Genomic DNA, 20,741 nt, shown 5'->3' with positions numbered 1-20,741 from the left:
TCTGTTCCTTGAGTTGGTATAACTGAGCTTAGTTTGTAAATCAAGAAGTTCTGTTTATTTCCTGGATAAATTGTTATGTACCAATATTCATTTTTAGTTAAAAGCACACTTGCATTTTAATAGCTGATCTCTTCACAGATGTCATTGATTATTGTGTCAAAGCTATTAGAGTGCAGCTATTTTACTCATCTTTTTTGTGTCCATTGCCGGCAGTGGATTTGTACATGGTCTACATAATGCAGAAACTATTAGGTGTTTTGCATAGTTGTGCCAGAAATCTTCAAATACTGTGCTTTGCTGCTTGAATGGGAAGGTACAGTTCTGGTTTGCTTTTCCTTAAGGATTGCACAGCTGACAGACAACAGTTTCAGCTGTAGCAGCACTGCTGTGCATTACTGAGTATTAATTTATATATATATTTAATGGCTGACAGGCTCAACATGAATGCAATTTCAAGGTAGCTTTAATATTTAGTAATTTTGTGTGTATGCTATAACTTAGTAAACATTCAGAAAAGATGGCTGTTTAGGTGTTCCTAGTCTTGGTTTGATTTTTCATCCAATGTGGCTATAGGCCATACATTTTCATAGTACTGGATATACTTCCTCTAGCCTGCTACTGAAAATCCCCTTTATCAAAGAACACATTCTCAGAAAACCCCCAACCCATTCAACAGCATTTGTGCCTATGGGGTGAAGCAAGTAGTGGATACTCTTACGACTATGAATTTAAGATGGACACTTGTCAATTCAATGAAGCACTACATTCAGTTCTGGTCCCTTAACACAGTTTTATTTAAACAAAGTTGTAAAAATAGAAAACAAAGTACAGAAGAATTAAACTCCGAGTGCTACAACCTCCATCCAGAGTTGCTTATTTACTTGTGTATGTCATACATTAGGGACTAAAAGTGAACAAGAAAAACCGTGAGTGGCTAATACAGAGCATCCAATTACCTGGCATATTCTGAATACATAATTCCAAATATGACAGCACTAGAATGAACTCCTTTTGAACTGTTGATAGTTTGTATAAATGTTTAAACTGCTCTTTTGAGACCCGAGTTTTGTGGAAAGTGATAGAACGACCTGTTTAAGGTTCCACAGTAGCTGCTCACAAAATGCCTTTTACAAAAGATAGATCCCAAACAATAGCCTCAATAAATAAGTTTGCTTTAACTCTCATTTTAGTTGTTCAGCAGTGGCATATCAGTGTCCATTGGCACAGGAGCAAGTTCACACAAATAAAATAGTGTAGCTTCACTAGCTTCTGCTTCTGTCAGTGGCTCCAGACGAACCAGTTTGCTTTGGGTTGGTTGAGGATCCAGACCACTTTCCAGGAGTTCATCCACTTCTATTGGTTTATCCACAGAAGATACAGATTCAGGTGTCATATTTGCATTCTCCACTGAGCCTGGATTTCCATCAAGGAATGCAAGTAGGGGAAAGGCAGTATATTGAATGAGCTGTTTATCTGCAGGGCAAGAAACAAACCAAACAAAGTAATTACTCAACTGCTCTATATTCCTATAGAAAAGGCTAAAGAATGAAGAGAAACTTGTGCAATGTACAGCACAACTACAACTCACTTTCCAAACATACTGGGTATATGTTAGTTAACATATATTTTATTCCTTTTGTGTCTAAAATAAGGGTATTTATGAATGCAGGTTAAATTATACCCAATCTACATTTCTGAAACTAAGAGAACTTGCGTGTCAACCTGATTTGGGGTCAGAATTAGGCACATCTTGTGTAGATGGTTCAGCACTATTAGTCTTCATAGTTTCAATTCCCTTTGTCTCCACCTTAAAAAGCAAGCATGGTTACAAAAATCAGATGACCGTGCTATTTATTTTAGGAACAAAACATCTGTCTAGAAGATAACTGCTACAAGCAAATGTTCAGGAGCATATCTAGCAGCTGGGACACAGGAGTTTTAGAAATCTAGACTTTCACCATGGGTATATCCACCCAATCACATTCAAATTTTACTCTAGAAAGCATGTCTAAAATAATAATACATTTTAAAACGACGCAAATCTCCCATTTCAAAACCAGTTCTTAGCCTGTGCTTTTTGCCCTCTTTTGAATGCTAAATGTACTTTGATAATAACTTTTAAAATGTTCCTGCCAGCATGTGCTGCCCCCCAATATAGAACTTGAAAACTTAAGATGCACATGTGTAATTTTTCAAAATGCAGGAAAAAAAATCTGGAAAGCACAAAAAGGAAAACAGCCGCATCTTTAAATAATGTCTCAGTATCAGCCTTGTTAAGGCACACAAAATGTTTAAACAAATATTAACATGCTATGCAACTGGATTAATTAGACAACTGGCCATTGACATTACACCGTATTTCCCACTGCTGTGCTACTTTAAAACTTACTTTTGTACTATTGATATGACCTGTAGGATTCATCTGCACGGAACTTGAAAATAGCTGGACAAGACAAAATGTATATCAAGTTTTAAAATTCTATATTCTAAATATAAATTGGGTGACTTATAAACCAAACTAATCTTTTGTGCCTGAAATAGCCACAAATAGAAATGTTCTGCACAAATCCTCAAGCACAAACTACTATTCTGCTGCTCTCTGAAACTGCAGTCTCAAGCTGTTATTAATATAGACCTTTTAAGGTATAACATTTTAAAAATGCAAATGTATTTTTCTTATAAAAAATCTTTGTAAAGCCAAATTTGTGAGGAAGATAGAAGTAAAAAGAGAATAGTGTAAATATTTACATCAACCAGGAGATCTGGATCTATGCTGAACTGTCGTCCTGACAACATGGCCTGGAAATCCTCTAAACTGCAATCAATGCTCTCAAGATAATCCAGAAGTTCAACCCTAAAGGAGTGCAAGAAAACCCCATGAAATTCTAGCTTTTCTGAGAAATATATTATGCAAATGAATCAAAGTGCAGAAGAAAAATTAAGGTAAAGAGGACAACCGTTAGGATTATTTGGAATTCAACAGGTAGAGTATAATTCTAGGTATCTGCAAGTGATCCATGATGTTGATTGGGGGTATATAGTGGATCAACCATGCACTGATTATACAGAAGACCACTAAGCATGAGATTATTCAGTATTAAAAAAGGAAACGAGCATCTACTCTAAAAGCTATCTGTACCGTTACTACTGAATCCAAAACTCAGGAATACTGAAGAAATATTAATTTGATTTATATACCACCCTTTACTCAAAAGATCCCAGGGCAGTGTACAACATTAAAAACATATTTTAGGTAAAGGTAAAGGGGCCCTTGACAGTTAGGTCCAGTTGCGAATGACTCTCAGGTTGCGGCGCTCATCTCGCTTTACTGGCTGAGCATATAAAAAATATACATAATACAAAGCATAATAATAACACTCACCCTCTTCTTAACAGGCCACAGATTATTTAATACCCAAAGCTAAAGAGGTATGTTTTTGCTTGTTGCCTAAAGACATGTAATGATGGCACCAGGCGAGCATTTCTGGGGGCAGCATTCCACAGATGGGGAGCCACCACAGAAAAGGCCTATTCTTGTGTTGCTACACTCTGGACATCTTGGGGAAGGGATGACAAGCACAGGGTCCAGCTTGGTTTGTATGGGGAGAGGCGGTCCTTAAGGTATTGAGGTTCTGAGCTCTGTAAGGCTTTATATGTGTCAGCACCAGCACTTAGAATTGGGAAACATTTGAATCTCACCCACTATGCCATTTTCAGAAAGCAACAAATCGGAGAACTAGTGCAAATTTAAATACTCATGCAACTCTTCTTGAAGCTCTTAAAAAAAGAGAGAACAAGTGTGAACTTTAAAGATGATTTGAAGAATGTGACTCACTTTCCAAGAAGATTGATATTTTGTGAAATCACTCCATTCTCACTGAGTATTGAATCCATCATTGAGACTGGGTCTTCTGCTGTTAAGGTTGACTGGCTGTTTAACTGAACAGCACCAGACATTAATGGGCTTGCACCATAAGGGGAAGGACTGACAGAATCAGTGGATGGAATTGTGGCTGGTTCAGCAGCTGTATTTTCATGAATTATAGGAGCATAGTCATCCTCATTGTCGTCTTCGACTATTACAATGTCAGGACTATAACTGCAATACATATTAAAAATGTGATTAAAGAGAAGCAGCACCTACCACATTTCCTTTGCAGCTCATATTAACGTAGAGAACAGCTATTAAACCTCTGCCCTTGTTATGAGCTACTTAATGCTATTGTTTTGCACTTCCTTAAATGCTCAAATGCTGAGAATACTAGTACTTTTTTTTCTTTTTCTTTTTTGGAGGAAGGGTAGAAGAGGGAATTACCTGTTTGTTGGGATCCAGGGGAAGAGAAGAGAGGTAAGCTATTTCAACTCAAATGTGGCTAGGATGGCAGGTGGTAGCATATTTTTAAAAGATTTCAATCTTTCCCCCAGGAATCTGCTCCAACATACCCCATTTTGTCCTGGGAGTATATGCCTGTGGAGCTTTTTGTGAGTGTGCATCAGGGAGACTCTAGCAGGTGTTATATGACATCCCACAGCAAAGCTACACTCACTCCACTTAATAATAATTTTATTTATACCCCGCTCTCCCCAGGCTCAGGGCAGCTAACATCAAAGTATGATACATTAAAAACATAAATCAAACAATCGATTAAAATACATCTTAAAATAAAATTTGGAGTAGAATAAAATCAGATGGCAATCCACAGATTATAACTATAGTGGATGGGAACATTGAGTGCTCACCAAGCCCAACTGTTTGTGCTGGTCTTATATGAGCCGGTGGAAAGGCTTAGGGTGGCCACTTACATACTGGGTCTTATAACCAAAAAAAGAGGGGGGGGGGTCCAGACTGGGCCCCGACCATAGGCCTGTCGGAACAGCTGCAGGTCCTGCGGAAAGATGTCAAATCCTGTGGGGCCCTGGTCTCTTGCGACAGAGCGTTCCACCAGGCCAGGACCTGGCTCTGGTCAAGGCCAGTCTAACTTCCTTGAGGCCCAGGACCTCAAAGGTTTGTTTGTGGACCGTAAGGTCCTCCATGATGCATACCAGGAGAGACGTTCCATAGGCTTTAGGATGGCTCCCTTAAGCTTACACCTTTCATCAGTTACCTTTCAGAATAATTTTGATTTAATGTTAAAATTTATAACTAACCTATTGGATATCTTGGATCTTATCTTTTGATTAAACAGGTATCTCGGGATCTACACAAGGGTCAAACTATCAAGTAAGATATGGACAATTTCTGTAGTTAAGTGTGCCTGAGGATATTTAATTCCAATTATGCACTAAATATTTTTTCTTACTTTGAGTCTGAAGCAGCATCTTCACTGCTTTCTGGAGTAACTGGAGGCTTTTCTTCATCACCAATATCATCAGTGATATCATAAATAATAATATCGTCTGACAGCTGTTCTCTCTGCTTTAAGCCATCAGTCCTGCTGTGCGGTACCTGCCCATTTACAAGAACCAAAACAGTGCCATAGTGAGTTTTTAAACAATTTAAATCAACCATAAATTGAAACCAATTTAGATTTATAAATCATTAGGAATGCAGACATCATACTAAACAAACAACATTTAGGAGGAAAATGATACAATTTCCAAATGAGCTGTCTTGACAAATGTAAAAAGCAGCTTAAAACGAGAATCTGGAGAAACCACCCTCCCCTTAACTTTGTAAGGTGAGGGTGAGACAGTAACTACAGTTCTGAACAAAAGTTGCCATCCTAATTAGGAGGTTTGTGTGCACAAAATAAAGAGGAAAAAATACATTTTCACCTTCACAACCAATGTGGGCCTTAGAGGGTTCAAGATGAATGGAAGAAAGTTACAACATAGTGAAATAATCTGCGGGAGAAGATGCAGAAAAAGCAAAATCTGTACAATGTGTACAGACAAGACTTCTTCAGATTGTGTTTAAGGAAAAAAATAGCTCCTACATCAATGGTGCCTGTTCTTTTAGCTGAATATTTTGCCCTGTTTCCTCCCCGTTTAGCTACCAAAACTAAACAATAATCTGACAATGCAGTATTGGGTGTAAATGCTATCGAAAAGCATCACTTGGTGCCCCCTCTCTTTCTGTCAACAGTATACCTTACTGCTATATGCCTGATCTATTTTCACTCCATATAAAGGAGAACAGCCGACACAAGTACTATGCGAATAATGATTACTGTACTCTTTTGCATGGGGAATATTGTATTTTCTCTGTCCAACCATGCAGTGATTCTGTCCATTTTTTAATACTTTCCTTAAGTATATTTCAGAATTAACTCACATGATGTTTGTTTTCTGCTGGTTCTTTGACTATCTGCTGGAATATGTTGGACTTCGGTGTCCCATTAGTATTCAGAAGCAATGGGCTAAATCATAAAAGAAAAAAATGTTTCTAAAAAACACAAGAATTTAAACTTATGCTTCTAGAAACACTATATATTCACAAAATAAACCTGTGTTACAATTCCAGTATCGTCAACTCGATACTTACCGTTTTCGTTTCAAACTCACAAGTTGGTTATTCTGAACAAGGGTGACAATGAACTGTACAATCTGCATAGAAAGACAGAATATTGCCTTTAGAAAAATCCTACACACAATTAGGAGCAAGTTCAACTAAACTCAATAGTTCAATTTTATTTTTATGGTACTATACACAGTCAAGTAGGCTAGAATTAAAGCCTGAAATATCAAATGCTTAGAGTCACTTTCCTATTAGGAAAGTTAAGGACAAGAGGATTTAGAGGTCTGGGTGTCATTCTAATGCAGAGATAATAGTGCAAATACCTAAACAGCCTAATTATTGTATATTTCGATATCAGATTTTTCTAAAAACTATTTAAAAATTATGAGAAGAAATGAATGTATACAGATGGAACTTTAAGGCATTCAAAATATAAAACATGGAGTTCTTCAAGTTTTATATTATGTTTATATCCCTGCCTTTAATCTCGTAACCATTTGTTATACAATTTTAACAAAATCAGATTATTAATGCCCTTTACATTTCATGCTACCATATCCTAAACAGATCATCTGAGCTTTTTGCCACCCACTCCAATTTATCTCCGAGAAGACAATTTCAAGCTTTATTGAATTCTTGCAAGTCACCCACCATTCAAGCTACCAATTTCCACTAAAACCCCTTCCCCTTTACAATACACAAAGTTTACTGCTTCCCTTCCAATTTTGCACTGCATTTATAGATGACTTTAAATTATTCTTCTGAAGAAAGAAGTTACATAATTACCTTTCGAATAACTTGCTGTTGCTGCAGATGTTTTGCTCTCAGTTCTGCTACCTCCCGCCAAAGAGATTCATTTTCTCTGTTTCAAAATGTTTACAGTCAATATAAGGATTACTAACTGAGCTAGATAAAGGTAAAAAGTTAAAGGGCCCCTGGATGGTTAAGTCCAGTCAAAGGTGACTATGGGGTGCGATGCTCATCTCACTTCAGGCCAAGGAGGCAGCGTTTGTCCACAGTAAGCTTTCCAGGTCATGTGGCCACCATGACTAAACCACTTCTGGTGCAACAGGACACCGTGACAGAAGCCGAAGTGCATGGAAACACAATTTACAGTACTTCCCTGCCGCAGTGGTACCTATCTACTTGCACTGGTGTCCTTTTCAACTGTTAGGTTGGCAGAAGCTAGGACAGAGCAATGGGAGCTCACCCACTGCACATTTTTGAACTGCCCCCTTCCAAATGGCAAGCTCAAGAAGCTCAGTGGTTTCAACCACAGCGCCACCCGCATCCCAATAACTGACCTAGTGAAACTTGGAACTGTAATTATACCTTAATGTTAACTAAGCCAAAACATATGTAATTAAAATAATCACATATTCATGATTATTCCTCCCCCCTTCCTTTTTTAGATTGTGAATTCCTTGAAACAGGGATCTGTCACACCTCTTCTTTGTAATACAAAATACACAAAGACAGCACTACAGGGCGTACTCAGTTGCCTTACTCAGAACAGACCCATTGAAATGGAAGACCCATAGTCATGGCCATTAATTTCAATGCATCTACTCAGAGTAACACTTAGGTGAATACCAGCCTTAATAAACAACTGTTTCCTTAAAAGTGCCATAAACCCACCAGTAATGATATAAATAATAATGATGATATTAATAATAACAGTAATAGTAATAAATACCGTGCCCATCTGGCTGGGTTTTCCCAGCCACTTTGGGCATCTTAAGCATATCTAAAAACAGTTTTAGTTGAACTAGTAGTCTTTCATACTCTTCCTCCTGAAAAATCAAGCTAGAAATCTCATTTACCTCTTCAGAGCAGATAGCCTGGATTCAATAGTCTCTTGTTTACTTTGAACCTTCTGAGCACTGCTAATGATTTTAGACAGATCTTCCTGACGAATTTTATTTTCTTCAGGCCTTGAAGAAGAAACCTGTTCAGAAATTTAAGTTAACATGTTACTTTTAAAAATAGGCATTACAGTGACTATTTAACTGATAAATAAGGTTTTGCTCTGAATCTATGCAGAGCTTTGTACTTCTGCTTTCAATTAACGAAAATGTACACATGGATGGAATCTGCAAGATCATGTAGGGATCATATGCTATCTGAAAATGAACTAAATAAACAAAGGCTATACTGAGTTCAAATAATTCAGAAGGAATAAAAAGGGAAGTGCCATATATGTATGTATGTATGATTATTATTAATAAAATTTCTACACCACACTTCACCATAGGGCGGAAAGGTCAAGAGAATAATGGAGGGATATTCAAGCTGGATGGTCAGGACTCCTAAGAAAATAGGTTAGATAATGGCCTTGTTCCATCTCTTATAGAGAATTCCCTTTTCACCCAGATGTTTACCAAAGCTACTTTATGCAGGTATCATAGCAAATGAGTAGCAAAGTAGTAGAAAAAGTGTGGAAGGTAAGCAAGTGAAATCTGACATAGTTCAAGTTGTGCCAAATGAAGATAAGACTCTGAACATCTCCTCCCTGGATTTCTGTTTCATTGATGAAGCGTTTCCTAAGACTGATCATAATAGGTCCAGGACTCGCTTCTGCCTTTTAGATCAGAGAACTGGCCATCCCCCTTTGTTGAAGGCATATTTTAGGTTACAGTAAGCCATCCTTGATCTGTAATTCTAGATCTCGATGTGACTGAAGGCTTGCATGCAGTTGTTTTGAACTGTTGCACGGCAGTCTTGCTGGCATGTGTATTGCTTTGTACTCAGTAAAACTGAATTGTACCTTTCCTTTTTGCAATTTAGATTTCTGTTCCCACTTACACTATCTGTAAGATCCTGGCAAACCCTCACATGAATCTATGTCAGTGCTTACAGAAGGTTCAAAGCTTCCAGACTCCCTTTCACTAACCTTTCTTTTAATGTGCTCCAGTAAGTCTTCCCGTCCTTGCTTGAAGTAGGGGTGTTGGAATTCAACAGGGCCATCTCTTTCCAATTTGACAATGCCAGAGTCAACATGGACTACCTTACGGAAACCATCTGAAAAGAATAAACAAACTATGGAAAAACCGACTGGAATAATCAAGGCTACAATCCTCATTCAGTTGAGTGAAAAAATGGTGCTGTCTTTGTGCAGGTATCAACACTGCCTACTCACACTTATTTTGCCTTTACTGAAAGCTATTCTGCTACAAGCTGCCCTTCATTTGCACAAATTTCTGTGTGACTAACCCTAGGTGCATTATTAACCTATGCAGGATCCCATTTTGTTTCCCTTATTGGTCCTGGGTTTTATCTTGGGATAACAAGGCCATTCTCATAAGAACTCTGGAAGGCAGAACAACAAAGCCAACCACAGCATTCATATATTAGTACTATGAAGGCTACACCTAGAGTTCTAGCTTTAAAGTGCCACTTAAAATATGACATACACATTCGATCATCACAACACAATGCTGTGTTACAAGATGGGTGTCCTTCCTAAAATAAGGAGATGAACTTACACTGCTACGTGTCATGTCAAAACCTGTCCCTTCTGGAAGATGATACTATCAATATCATGGGAATTTTTTAAATAAAGCTGCCACACATGCTCTGAAAACGCTTATAAAAACCTTATTACTGGTTGTCAAACATGACTGAAGTTCATACAAAAACCAAGCTGCAGGCTGCAGCTATAAGGATAGCTCATTGCTTTGAATCAATTCTCTCTCAGCGTCAGCTGTCCTCCTAGTTGAGATTCCTGCATAGATGACCCTCTGGGTCCCTTCCAAGTCTACATTTCTTTGATTCACTCAATATGCAGTATGCATTCTGCTTGTTTTCCCTTGCATTCCAGTCAGTGACTGCAGCTGAATGCCTTACGATACTGTACTGTACAATAAATGATTAAAGCTGAGGAATAGTTAGAATCTGTTATTACAATAAAAGGTAGAATCCATGTCAGAACTGAATTCTATTAAGTTCAATGTTTTAAATGTAGACCAGTGTATCTAAAGGTTAATACTACATATTGTTATAAAACTCACACATATTCAGCTGTCTCACAAAGCTTGCCATGTTGTTGTGCTTGAAGTACTTTGGAAGAATCTCTTTGGCAAATCTTTGTTCATCCAACACAAGGAAACTCTGTCCATTCTGCAATGAAGATCACAATCACATTCAATGCCTGAATAATGTGGTTAGAAATGTAAAACAGCTTCTTAGGCATAGACTATCATTAACCAAATGAAAAACAACAAAGCCAGCGGATGTGATGGGATACCTGCCGAAGTCTTCAAAGTGGGCGGAACTGAACTTACACAACAACTTCACAAGCTCATCGAAAAAATCTGGGAGAGAGATCCCAGCAGACTTTAGGAATGCCAAAATTATCAATCTCTTTAAAAAAGGTGATAGAACGGATTACAGAAACAATCAAAGCATCTCTTTATTAGCTGTGGCCTGCAAAATTCTTGCAAGGATCTTAGCAAACTATCTCCGAACAATATCTAAGGCTACCCCTCCTGAATTCCAAAATCGTTTTCAACCTAGAAGGCACAATTCTACTCATGTAAAAACGCCAGGCAGGCCCCACAAACCCAGAGATGCATTTTAAATAAAATGACACATTCTACTCATGTAAAAATAAGCTGATTCCTGGACCATCCATGGGCCGGATTGAGAAGGCAATTGGGCCACATCCAGCCCACGGGCCTTAGGTTGCCTACCCTTGTTCTAGGGGGACAGTGTACATGATTTTAACTGCTCGACAGTTTCCAGAAAAATGCTAAGATCAAAACCAACCCCTGTATATGGTGTTTATTGACTTGACTAAGGCCTTAGACACTGTAAATCGTAATGCCCTGTGGACTGTCCTGAATATTGGCTGCCCAGATAAATTTGTGAACATAGTTTGGCTCGTCCATGATAATATGACAGCAACAATTGTAGATAATTGCTCTCAAAGTGAACCATTCACAGTGGGATCAGGTGTTAAACAGGGTTGATATCACCCCAACTCTTATTTATTATTTTAATTGCCATGACCCTACACTTTGTCGATCGAGCAGATGTAAAGCTCTTTAATTTGAGTAGGCTGAAAACAAAGAGTAAGGTTACTGTAACTTCTGTCATAAAGCTTCAGCATACTGATGACAACATAGTGTGTGCACACTTAAGTGGATGACCTCCAAACCAACCTAAATATCTTCGCATAAGCTTATAAAAAGCTTGGCCTATCGCTCAACATCCAAAAAACCAAAGTGCTGCATCAACAAGCACAAAACAACGCCTCTGCAGTGCCACAAATCCAACTCAGTGGTGTAAGGTTGGAAAGTGTCAATCGCTTCTCCTACCTGGGCAGTTACCTTTCCACAAGGGCCGGCATTGACGCCAAAATCCAGCAACACCTGAGCTCTGCAAGTGCAGCTTTCTCCCGATTGAAATGCATTGTGTTTGTGGACCGGTACATTCGCAGGGAAACCAAAATGCTTGTTTACAAAGCTATAGTACTACCAACCTTACTGTATGCATGTGAAACATGAACCACTTACAAATGCCATCTCCAACTCCTTAAAAGATTCCATCAATGGTGTCTCCGAAAATTTTTACACATCACTTGGAAAGACAGGCGAACTAATGCCAGTGCACTGGAAGAAGCAAAGATCAATAGCGTCGAAGCAATGATTCTTCAACATCAACTTCATTGGTCAGATTGCGTATCCACAACAGTGGATGCAACTCCACTGACGCAAGTTAGGAATCATCTTGCCCATCACTATATTTTTATGCTAATCTTTGTATGTACATACTGTACAGAGTGCAGCAAGATCTGGAAAATCAGGAAGAAGGGGCTAATTAAAAATGAAATGGCGAAATGAGAATCAACTGCAGAATGATTCTGCTGCATATATACCCGGATAATATTCATTCTTATCATGGCTGAGCTTATAATATATCAGAATCGTTATTTATATTTAGATAAAAACTTAGACAAAACCAAAAGAAACATTTACAAGCTTATTTCCACAACTCCTCAAGGTTACTCAGATAAAACATGAAGGAGGCAGACCATATTCCCTATTAGTATGGTATGCATGTTGCTCAGTAAGTGGAAGGTTACAAAGACGAGAATTCTTGGTTGAGAAAATATTCAAATGCTCTGGTCACGAAAGGGAGCAGCCCAAAAGGCTTATTCTTCCAACTTGTCTCTCTGTGAGAAAGTCTACTTGAACAAAAGTTTCATGTGCACATTAGAGCACACGTGTAGTGCGTATGGTGGTGTTGACATTTTTAAAAATTCTTGTTTACAAAATTAACTGCAAGATTTGGCCTGTTCTGCTTGTCCCCTGCAAATTTTGGGTTTCCTGTTGGCGGCACCAGTGACTACACCACTGTCCTTGGTCTGTTACCTACTGCTTCTCTGTTGTGTCAAGCGCTTCTGCAGCATTCTTTATTGTACTACTTCCTGAAAGGTCTTTAGGAGAGATTGGATGTTTTCAATTGTTCCCATTACCTGGATGAAGACTTGACTAAGTCACCACATTTGCAGCTTTCCACAGAAATGCTGCAAGGGAAGATGAAGAGAGATTTCCTGGACAAGCACTTAGGCAGAGCTTTTAACCTTTGCTGCCACCAATGCCCTTTCTATATTGTTTGCCCCTTCATCTACCCATAACACCCTGGCTTTTGTTTCTTTGCCAAACTAGTGTACATGACTGCACAAATTCCTGCAACTATATTCTCAATAGAAAGTGCCCTTCCTCTTAGAGAGACTTGAAATGGATGCATGGACATACAAAATGCAGTGTAAATCTTACCGCTTATATTAAGATGATTAAATAGCCTATTTTTACCTACCAAATAGTTCCTAAGCCTGGAATCAAACAAAAGAATTACATACCTAAAACTTCATATGCTAAAAATAAAGTGTCACTGTTAGCAGGATAGCGAATGTAACACAAAAACTATGCAAAAGATGAGTGCCTCCTGAGATCTGGACATTGTTTGTCTTAGGCATACAAAGACTGTCTGAAAATTGATCACCAAAGCTTTCCTACCCAGCTGTTCCCATTTGTACAAGCTCCCAGACAATCGTGATGCTAATGAAAGAGGACCTCTTCTACATTGTTACAGAAAGAGCATAATCAGCATACATCAATTTGTTCATAACAATCTCAGTTCTCTGTTTCTCAGCATAAGGTTTTACTCATACAGGTGTAACTCCTTCCATAATTCTTGGAATTTGCCTTATTTTAGGCAAAACAGAGAAGCAGTAATCTAATGACCTGCAGCCCCTTTTTTGGACCACATATGGTCTACGGAGCTACTGACCTGCCACCTCTTCTTCTCCATGTAAGCCTACCTACAGGGGAGCACTACTAGAATTAAACCCAGGGCAAGAAACTATAGTGATTATTTAGCACTTTAGTGCATTCAAAATGATCCACATCTCAATACACAAGACAACTGTTTTGAGTAAGACAGACCAACATGGCTACATCTGTTTACAAGAGAAGTGACTAACCTTTTTTGACTTGAGGACCACCTTCAGCCCTTGCTGATCTCCTGGAGCTACAGAGGTCTAAACCGCTCTACTGACCCCAACACTGTGTGTGTATTTATGTTTCTTTCCCCAAAATTAGTGGATTCTTGGAAGTCAATAAAATGGCAGGTATGTGTGATAGTGCATGAGAAGAGGCTAAGCCAGTAGCTGTAAGGGCAGTTCTGCCACTCCTGCTTAACAGTTTTGTAAAGCCATGTTGTGGAGGTAATAGGCAAGATAACACTGTAATGGTTTACCTAGAACCACTGACCAAGTTCATGCCTAACGAGAAAATAATAATGCATGGAACAGGGCCTCCCCCAAACCAGATCTTAACACAGTCAGTAAGATGCTCACGACCTAAGTATGTCCTCTTAACTCGTGCCTTTATTTGTGTGTACACTACACGCAGGAACACCCCTCACCCTCTGGTTGCGGACTGTTTCCATACAAAGCGTTTCTCTTACATACTAACCACCTCCGTGTTAAGGAAGCGGGTAGGTATGTAATGATCCACACGTGCCCACGTCAAAGCCACGTCTGGAAAGGGTCGCGCGGAACATCCTCCTCCCCTTTATATTTGGGCTGCCTGTCGCCTCCCTTCCCCTGGAACTTGTTTCGTAGCCATTCGGTAGATTGCGCGGAGTGGGGGGAGGTTCCTTGTTGCGGAAACCGAAGCGCGGCCTTCAGATTAACGTGCGGTGGGCATACGCGGCTGCCGAGGCCTCCTTCTTCCCCCGCTCCCTCGGACGAAGGCACCCTCATGGCGAACCCGAGTGCGCCTCGGGCCTCACGGGGCCCATCGCGGGTAGGCCGCGCGAAGCCCCTGCCTCCCTCCCCCCCACGCCCGTCAGGAAAACAGAAAGCGTGACCAACGCCTGACCACGCCCCCTTCTCTTCTCTCTCCCCCCCCCCCTCTCCAGGCCTTTTGTGCGATCGAAGGCCAAAGACGCAACACAGACGCGAGGGAGGAAGATAGGCGGCTGAGGGGAGACGGAGAGAAAAAATGGTGAGAAGGAAGGAAGGAGCGCGCGGTCCATGAAACGGCGATGGGAGGGGGCGGGGAGACCGATCCCCTCCCTCATTCCCACCGCGTCGCCAACCGAGCGAGGCCTCGCCTCAACCCGCTCCCCTCGCCCCCATCCGCCTCCTCCGGAGCGCCTACCTGGCTCCAGGTGATGAGTTGGTTGCTCGGCGCGTCGCCCACCAGCGCCCAGAGCTTGCTGAGGAAGGCCGGGACTGCGGTGGCGGCGCCCGCGTTCGCCGCCGACGTTACCGGCTGCTGCTGCTTCATCGTCGCCCTCTGAGGTGCGCCTAAGGCAGTCTCGGCCGTCGGCGCCGCCGTTGTCCTTCGCTACCGCTGCTATTGCCGCCGTCGCCTTCGCTCCGGCTGCTGCTGCTCCTCCTACTGTCTGCCCGCTCCTCCCCCCGCAACGCGCGTGCGCGCCGTTCCGCACGCGCGGGGGGGGCCGCGAGTTCTTCGCCCCGCCTTTTACATAACGAGTCCACGTGCGCGGCCCTCACGTGCCACAACAGCGAGAATTCTCGCATTTCATTGGTCGGAAAAGCGTCGGGGCTCGCGGAGGGGCTCCCATTGGCTCCGTGCGCGGAATAAATAAATATATAAATCCGAAGACGGAAATTTCCACCGACGTGGAATGCAAATTTGGCGAGAGCCGTAAACTGGCCAATCAGGGGGAGGTTCTCCAAATAAGAATGGAAGGCTGGAGCGGCGGGTGTGTGGGGAGGCGGTGGCGTGCGAGTAGGGGGAGGGAGGGAGGGAAGGTAGGTACCGTAGGTGGGCGAGGCTCAATGGTGGTGAAAAATTAAAGAAAGGGAAAAAAGGCTCTGGGTTGGGAGGCGGTGGCGCTGGAATTAGAAGCCTAGTATTTGCCACTGAATTTGCCACGCTTCTAGTAATTCAGGTTGCGGTGCAAGCTCTGCACCCGTGGAAATAGCTGGGGCGGGGTTTAGCTATTGGTGACAGAAGCAGGTGCTTTGCATCAGGGCCGGATTTAGGTTTGATGAGGCCCTAAGCTGCTGAAGGTGATGGGGCCCTTTATATGTTCAGCTGTCCTTTGTCAACAAATTGTCGCTGTTTTTTGTGTTGAAGATATGCTATACTATACATCATGCTGCTTAAGTAGATTTGAAAGAATTGATGCAAGCATATCTGTTCTTACGTTTTTTTTAAGTGTCCTGGATTTATTTCCACTCATGGCTATAACTTGCAATGAAGAAAAAGATTATTTGCTGGATAATCAAATAATTTAAGGGTCTAATGAATGATACCTGCCTCTGCTGAGAAATCAATTCATGACAGCTACAAGTTTGTAGTTCATGAAATGGAATTTTAAAAGAAGCTCAACCTCAAGTTTTACACTGCATAGTCTCAAAGACAACACTCTGAAAATTGTCAATGTATGTACAGCTGGTTAACTATTGCTGACCTTAAAAAAGTGCACCGTGATTTCTGTGTGACATTTGTAATTTGCATGTGGTCTAGAACAGGCACAGGCAACCTTAGCCCTCCAGATGTTTTGGGACTACAATTCCCATCATCCCTGGCCACTGGTCCTGTTAGCTAGGGATGATGGGAGTTCTAGTCTGAAAACATTTGGAGGGCCAAGGTTGCCTGTGCCTGGCCTAGAACTTGCTGGTGTGTGATAGTGACTTAAGACCACAGTGCAAAAAACACATCCGGTTACCCTCCAGCCTTTTCTGCCAAAAAATGGGTGGCACTTCAGAAACATAGGAGGAGGTAGTTTAATTGAGAAACCCAGAACAGTGGGCAGAGTCTCTTATATTTTTGGTAGCAATCAGCCTGGAATGGACAAACGTCACATTCAGTAACGTCTACCACTGCTATGCGCCTCAGCCCCCGCAATCCTAAATTGATTTAGTTAATAGGTGTACAGAACTAGTAGAGGAAGGTTTTTATAGGACTTCACTAAGCACTGGGTTTTTATGATTTGTGCTATGTTTTCTCCAAAGTAGTTAAGTGAGGGCCAGCCCATAATGCTAGGTGAAGCAGGATACATTTGTCTAAAAGCTTTTAATGATTTTGAAAAAAATAAAATGTGGATCTTGATGTGTGGAGTTCTTCCTCCCTCAACCCCTTCCAGATAAAATATAATTATTTCTCTGTTCATTAATGCTTTGAAGGTTTCAGTCTAGTTCCTCTGAACGAAATGTGTCAAGCGTTTTTATATTTTTGGTGCCATTTCCCCCCTCACTTTGGTAAAAGGAAAGCTGGCTTTGATAATCTAGCTGCACTAATAGTGTGTATGCTTGTAAGTTGTTTGCCTTTCATTGCTAACAGGCTTGCTTATTAGTGGCCTGGGATATTGGTTGATGTTTCTTCTATGGAAAGTAATGGCTAGTAAATAGTTTGTGATTATATTGGTACACCACCTTGTCATCATGCTCAAGGCAGCTACAACATGAAAAGATAATAGATTCCAACCCCCCCCCTCTCTCTCACACACAATGTACACAACCAAATTGAACAATTTCCACATAAATAATCTGTTACTTTCTTGTATCATTCTTTTCATATCAATAACAGCAGCAACCCCCCACAACAATATCCTAGCCCAGCTATACATATTTATCTATGTATGATCCCATTCAGAGGCTGGTATGAAGAAGTAATTGCCTGAATTTGTGAATAACAGTGTCGACACTGTATTTAATTGTACAATTGCTAAAATATTTAATTTTCTTAAAAATAGGAATAACTGTTGCAAAATCTCAATACTGTATACTGTTAACTTCTACCTCAAGGTGGTGCCAGTGTCATTCCGATGTTAAAAAGTGGTGGTGAAAGAACCATTTCTTGACCATTTTTTTTATACTTCTGGTACTGGTAATAAGCTTATTCAAGAAGCTTAATGGCTTACGTATAGAAAGAGCATGCCTACAAAATTTCCACTGAACTGCGCACACCCAAACATATGCTCAGAGACATGTCGGGAAGCTAAACCGAAACACTTGTGCAGATTTTTTAAAATCTATATTTAATACGTGATACTTGGTGGCAATGACTTGCATGCAAAAATATTGTGCATGAACAGAAAGGCCCTTAAAGTTAGGCAGAACTGTCAGATTCTTGCAATTCCCTTGCCACTGCCACCTCCTCCTGCCCCATCACATGCTGTTCCCAGAGGGTGTGAGTGGGCTTAAGGGAACATAGGAAGCTGCCAAAGTCAGGCCATTAGTCTAGCTAGCTCAGGGTAATCCATACTTACTGGCAGTGGCTCTCCAGGATTTCCAACAAAGTTGTCTCCCAGCCCTACCTGGAAATGCTGGGGATTGAACCTGGGACGTTCCATGTAGGCCAGGAAAATCACATTGTGTGAACAAAGTTCCACTTCCTTGGGATCTGACACGTTGGTATGATGGGAAACCTTGCATGTTCCATCCTGTGAAAATATCTGCCAGAGCACTGAATCTTAGGTCAACTATACATGTCATTTCAAACACCCCCCCCAAAAAAACAACACACAGGAATTACCATATTTGTGGAAAAAGCGTTCAGAGTAGACTGTAACTGGTGTTTGAATAATAATAATAATAATAATAATAATAATAATAATAATAATAATATATTATTTATACCCCGCCCATCTGGCCGGGTTCCCCCAGCCACTCTGGGCGGCTTCCAACAAAATATTATGATACAGAAATCCATCAAACATTAAAAGCTTCCCTAAACAGGGCTGCCTTGAGATGCCGTCTAAAGGTCTGGCAATTGTTGTTCTCTTTGACCTCTGGTGGGAGGGCATTCCACAGGGCGGGCGCCACTACCGAGAAGGCCCTCTGCCTGGTTCCCTGTAACTTGGCTTCTCGTAGCGAGGGAACCGCCAGAAGGTCCCCGGCCCTGGACCTCAGTGTCCGGGCAGAACGATGGGGGAGGAGACGCTCCTTCAGGTATACTGGGCCGAGGCCGTTTAGGGCTTTAAAGGTCAGCACCAACACTTTGAATTGTGCTCGGAAACGTACTGAATGGCTGCATATTAAAAGACATTGCATAAGTTTCATTTAAGTCACAAAAAATTGATTTCCTGAATTCAGTCTTTATGACCTTGTGACATAACAATGTAGGAACAGAGGCGGGAAAGGGTTGAAATCCCCCCCCCCAGTTCCCTCCCCACTTGACCTTCACATTTCTATATCCAGTTTGCTGTGGCCTTTCTGCTCACTATGCTACAGAAACCACTGCTAAGTTTGCAAACAAGCCTGCCACACAGTGGCAGTGTAGCCCTACCCGAGGCGAGGGAAGTCAAAACTGAACTTCCAATTAATGGTGAAATTGCAAACAGGAATGAAGCTTGTGTACACAGCTGATTACTCAATAGCCATAGTAATTCTTTCTGACGTCCTCAAGCAATATAGATCAAACTGAAGTTCTTTGCGTTATATTTTTAACCATAGCTGACCAGGGCTACTGCTGCGGTAGATGTGGTTCTTGCTGTTAGTAACAGGATACTGTAAATTCAAACAAATTTGTCAAACTATAATATTGTGTTGAACTTACAGGCAGCTTTACCAAAACTACCTTTGATTCATGTCTATCCAGGAATTTTTTCCATCACCATTCCTGTAACAAAGTTACTCCCACAATATTTTAACTTTTCCACCAAACCTCCTCCTGTAATCATGCCCATTCCTTATCCAATACCTTTTCTCACTCTTTCCCATTGCATCATGGGAGTTGAAGCAGCATGAACGCACCAGTGAAATAAATATTTACTATTTATTTCACTGGTGCCTTCATGCTGCTTCAACTCCCATGATGCAGTGTCATTTTGAAAATGCATGAAAATGGTGTGTTCAGATAGCTTAACAGCTCCAAGTCTATTCACACCTGGGAGTAAATTTTGTTGAGATCAGCGAGATTTACTTCTGAGAAAACAGACTTGGAATGGTTTTGCAAGTATAGTAAATGTATGACATTTGCCTTTTATTTATTATTAAGGTGCACAAGAGAGCACATAAAAGGGAAACCTTACAAATGTTTGAAATGCAGAACACATTTTGCTTGAGGCACCATAGGATCCATGCCTAATGGAAATCTTATAAATTCTTGGAATGGAACAGAGTTGTTTGGGCAGTGACCCCACAGCTGTAGAACTCTGTTCTGAGACCAGGCAAGAAGCCCAGCCTTCATTACTTTTAAAAGGCCTCAAATACCTGTGTTTTTATCAAGGTTGTTGGTGGCTAACCATGTATTGGGCTATAGAAACAGTACTGTGTTCTGGCTCTACAATATAAGTTGGTTGCTGTTATTGTATGGTTTATGCTGGATTTTAATAGTGTTTTGAAAGAAATGGAGGTTTTAAATGAGTGCTTAAAAGGGGTTTTAATATGTATATGTTGATAGGTTGCAAACTTTTTTGGGAGGCATGCTGTTTACAGACAAAAAAAAATATTTTAAGTCCATTAATTAGTGATCCAACTAATACAGAAAGCAGTAAAGAATAGAATCCCATAATGAACTAACCAAATTTTGATTCAGACAAAGGATTTTCCACAGAAATCTATTGTTTGGTTCTGGAAAATGTGGAATTAGCAATGGAATTTCAGTGGCTTTCATACATTCCTGCCCCTGACTCCTTGCTGATTGCCAAGAAAGATTTCCTGACCCCAGTTTACTTTTCATTTTATCTACCAATGGTTCTCATCCCACAAATATTCAGAATTGGCTCCATAACACGGAAACTACTTTAATTCATCTTCCTCCTCCCTGGGATTTTCTCTCTCCTTAAAACCAGA

At 40.8% G+C, this 20,741-nt stretch overlaps 1 protein-coding gene across 1 annotated transcript; it reads right to left on the bottom strand.

Annotated features, from left to right (window-relative positions):
* Positions 1–776: 776 nt before the first annotated feature.
* HSF2 (heat shock transcription factor 2) lies at positions 777–15,390 on the bottom strand. Its single transcript, XM_035109195.2, has 13 exons — positions 15,130–15,390; positions 10,468–10,576; positions 9,351–9,478; positions 8,281–8,405; positions 7,244–7,319; positions 6,485–6,546; positions 6,275–6,359; positions 5,301–5,446; positions 3,836–4,099; positions 2,749–2,854; positions 2,390–2,443; positions 1,723–1,807; positions 777–1,473 (listed from the first exon to the last, which is right to left on the bottom strand). Exons 1-13 carry the CDS (start codon positions 15,256–15,258, stop codon positions 1,187–1,189), a joined length of 1,656 nt encoding a protein of 551 aa, XP_034965086.1. The 5' UTR covers positions 15,259–15,390; the 3' UTR covers positions 777–1,186.
* Between the last annotated feature and the right edge of the window lie 5,351 nt (positions 15,391–20,741).

Source organism: Zootoca vivipara, chromosome 3 (genome assembly GCF_963506605.1).
Source record: "Zootoca vivipara chromosome 3, rZooViv1.1, whole genome shotgun sequence".
NCBI classification, from domain to species: Eukaryota; Metazoa; Chordata; class Lepidosauria; order Squamata; family Lacertidae; genus Zootoca; species Zootoca vivipara.
The sequence above is the reverse complement of the archived record's forward strand: the minus strand, read 5'-3'. Positions and strand labels throughout refer to the sequence as shown.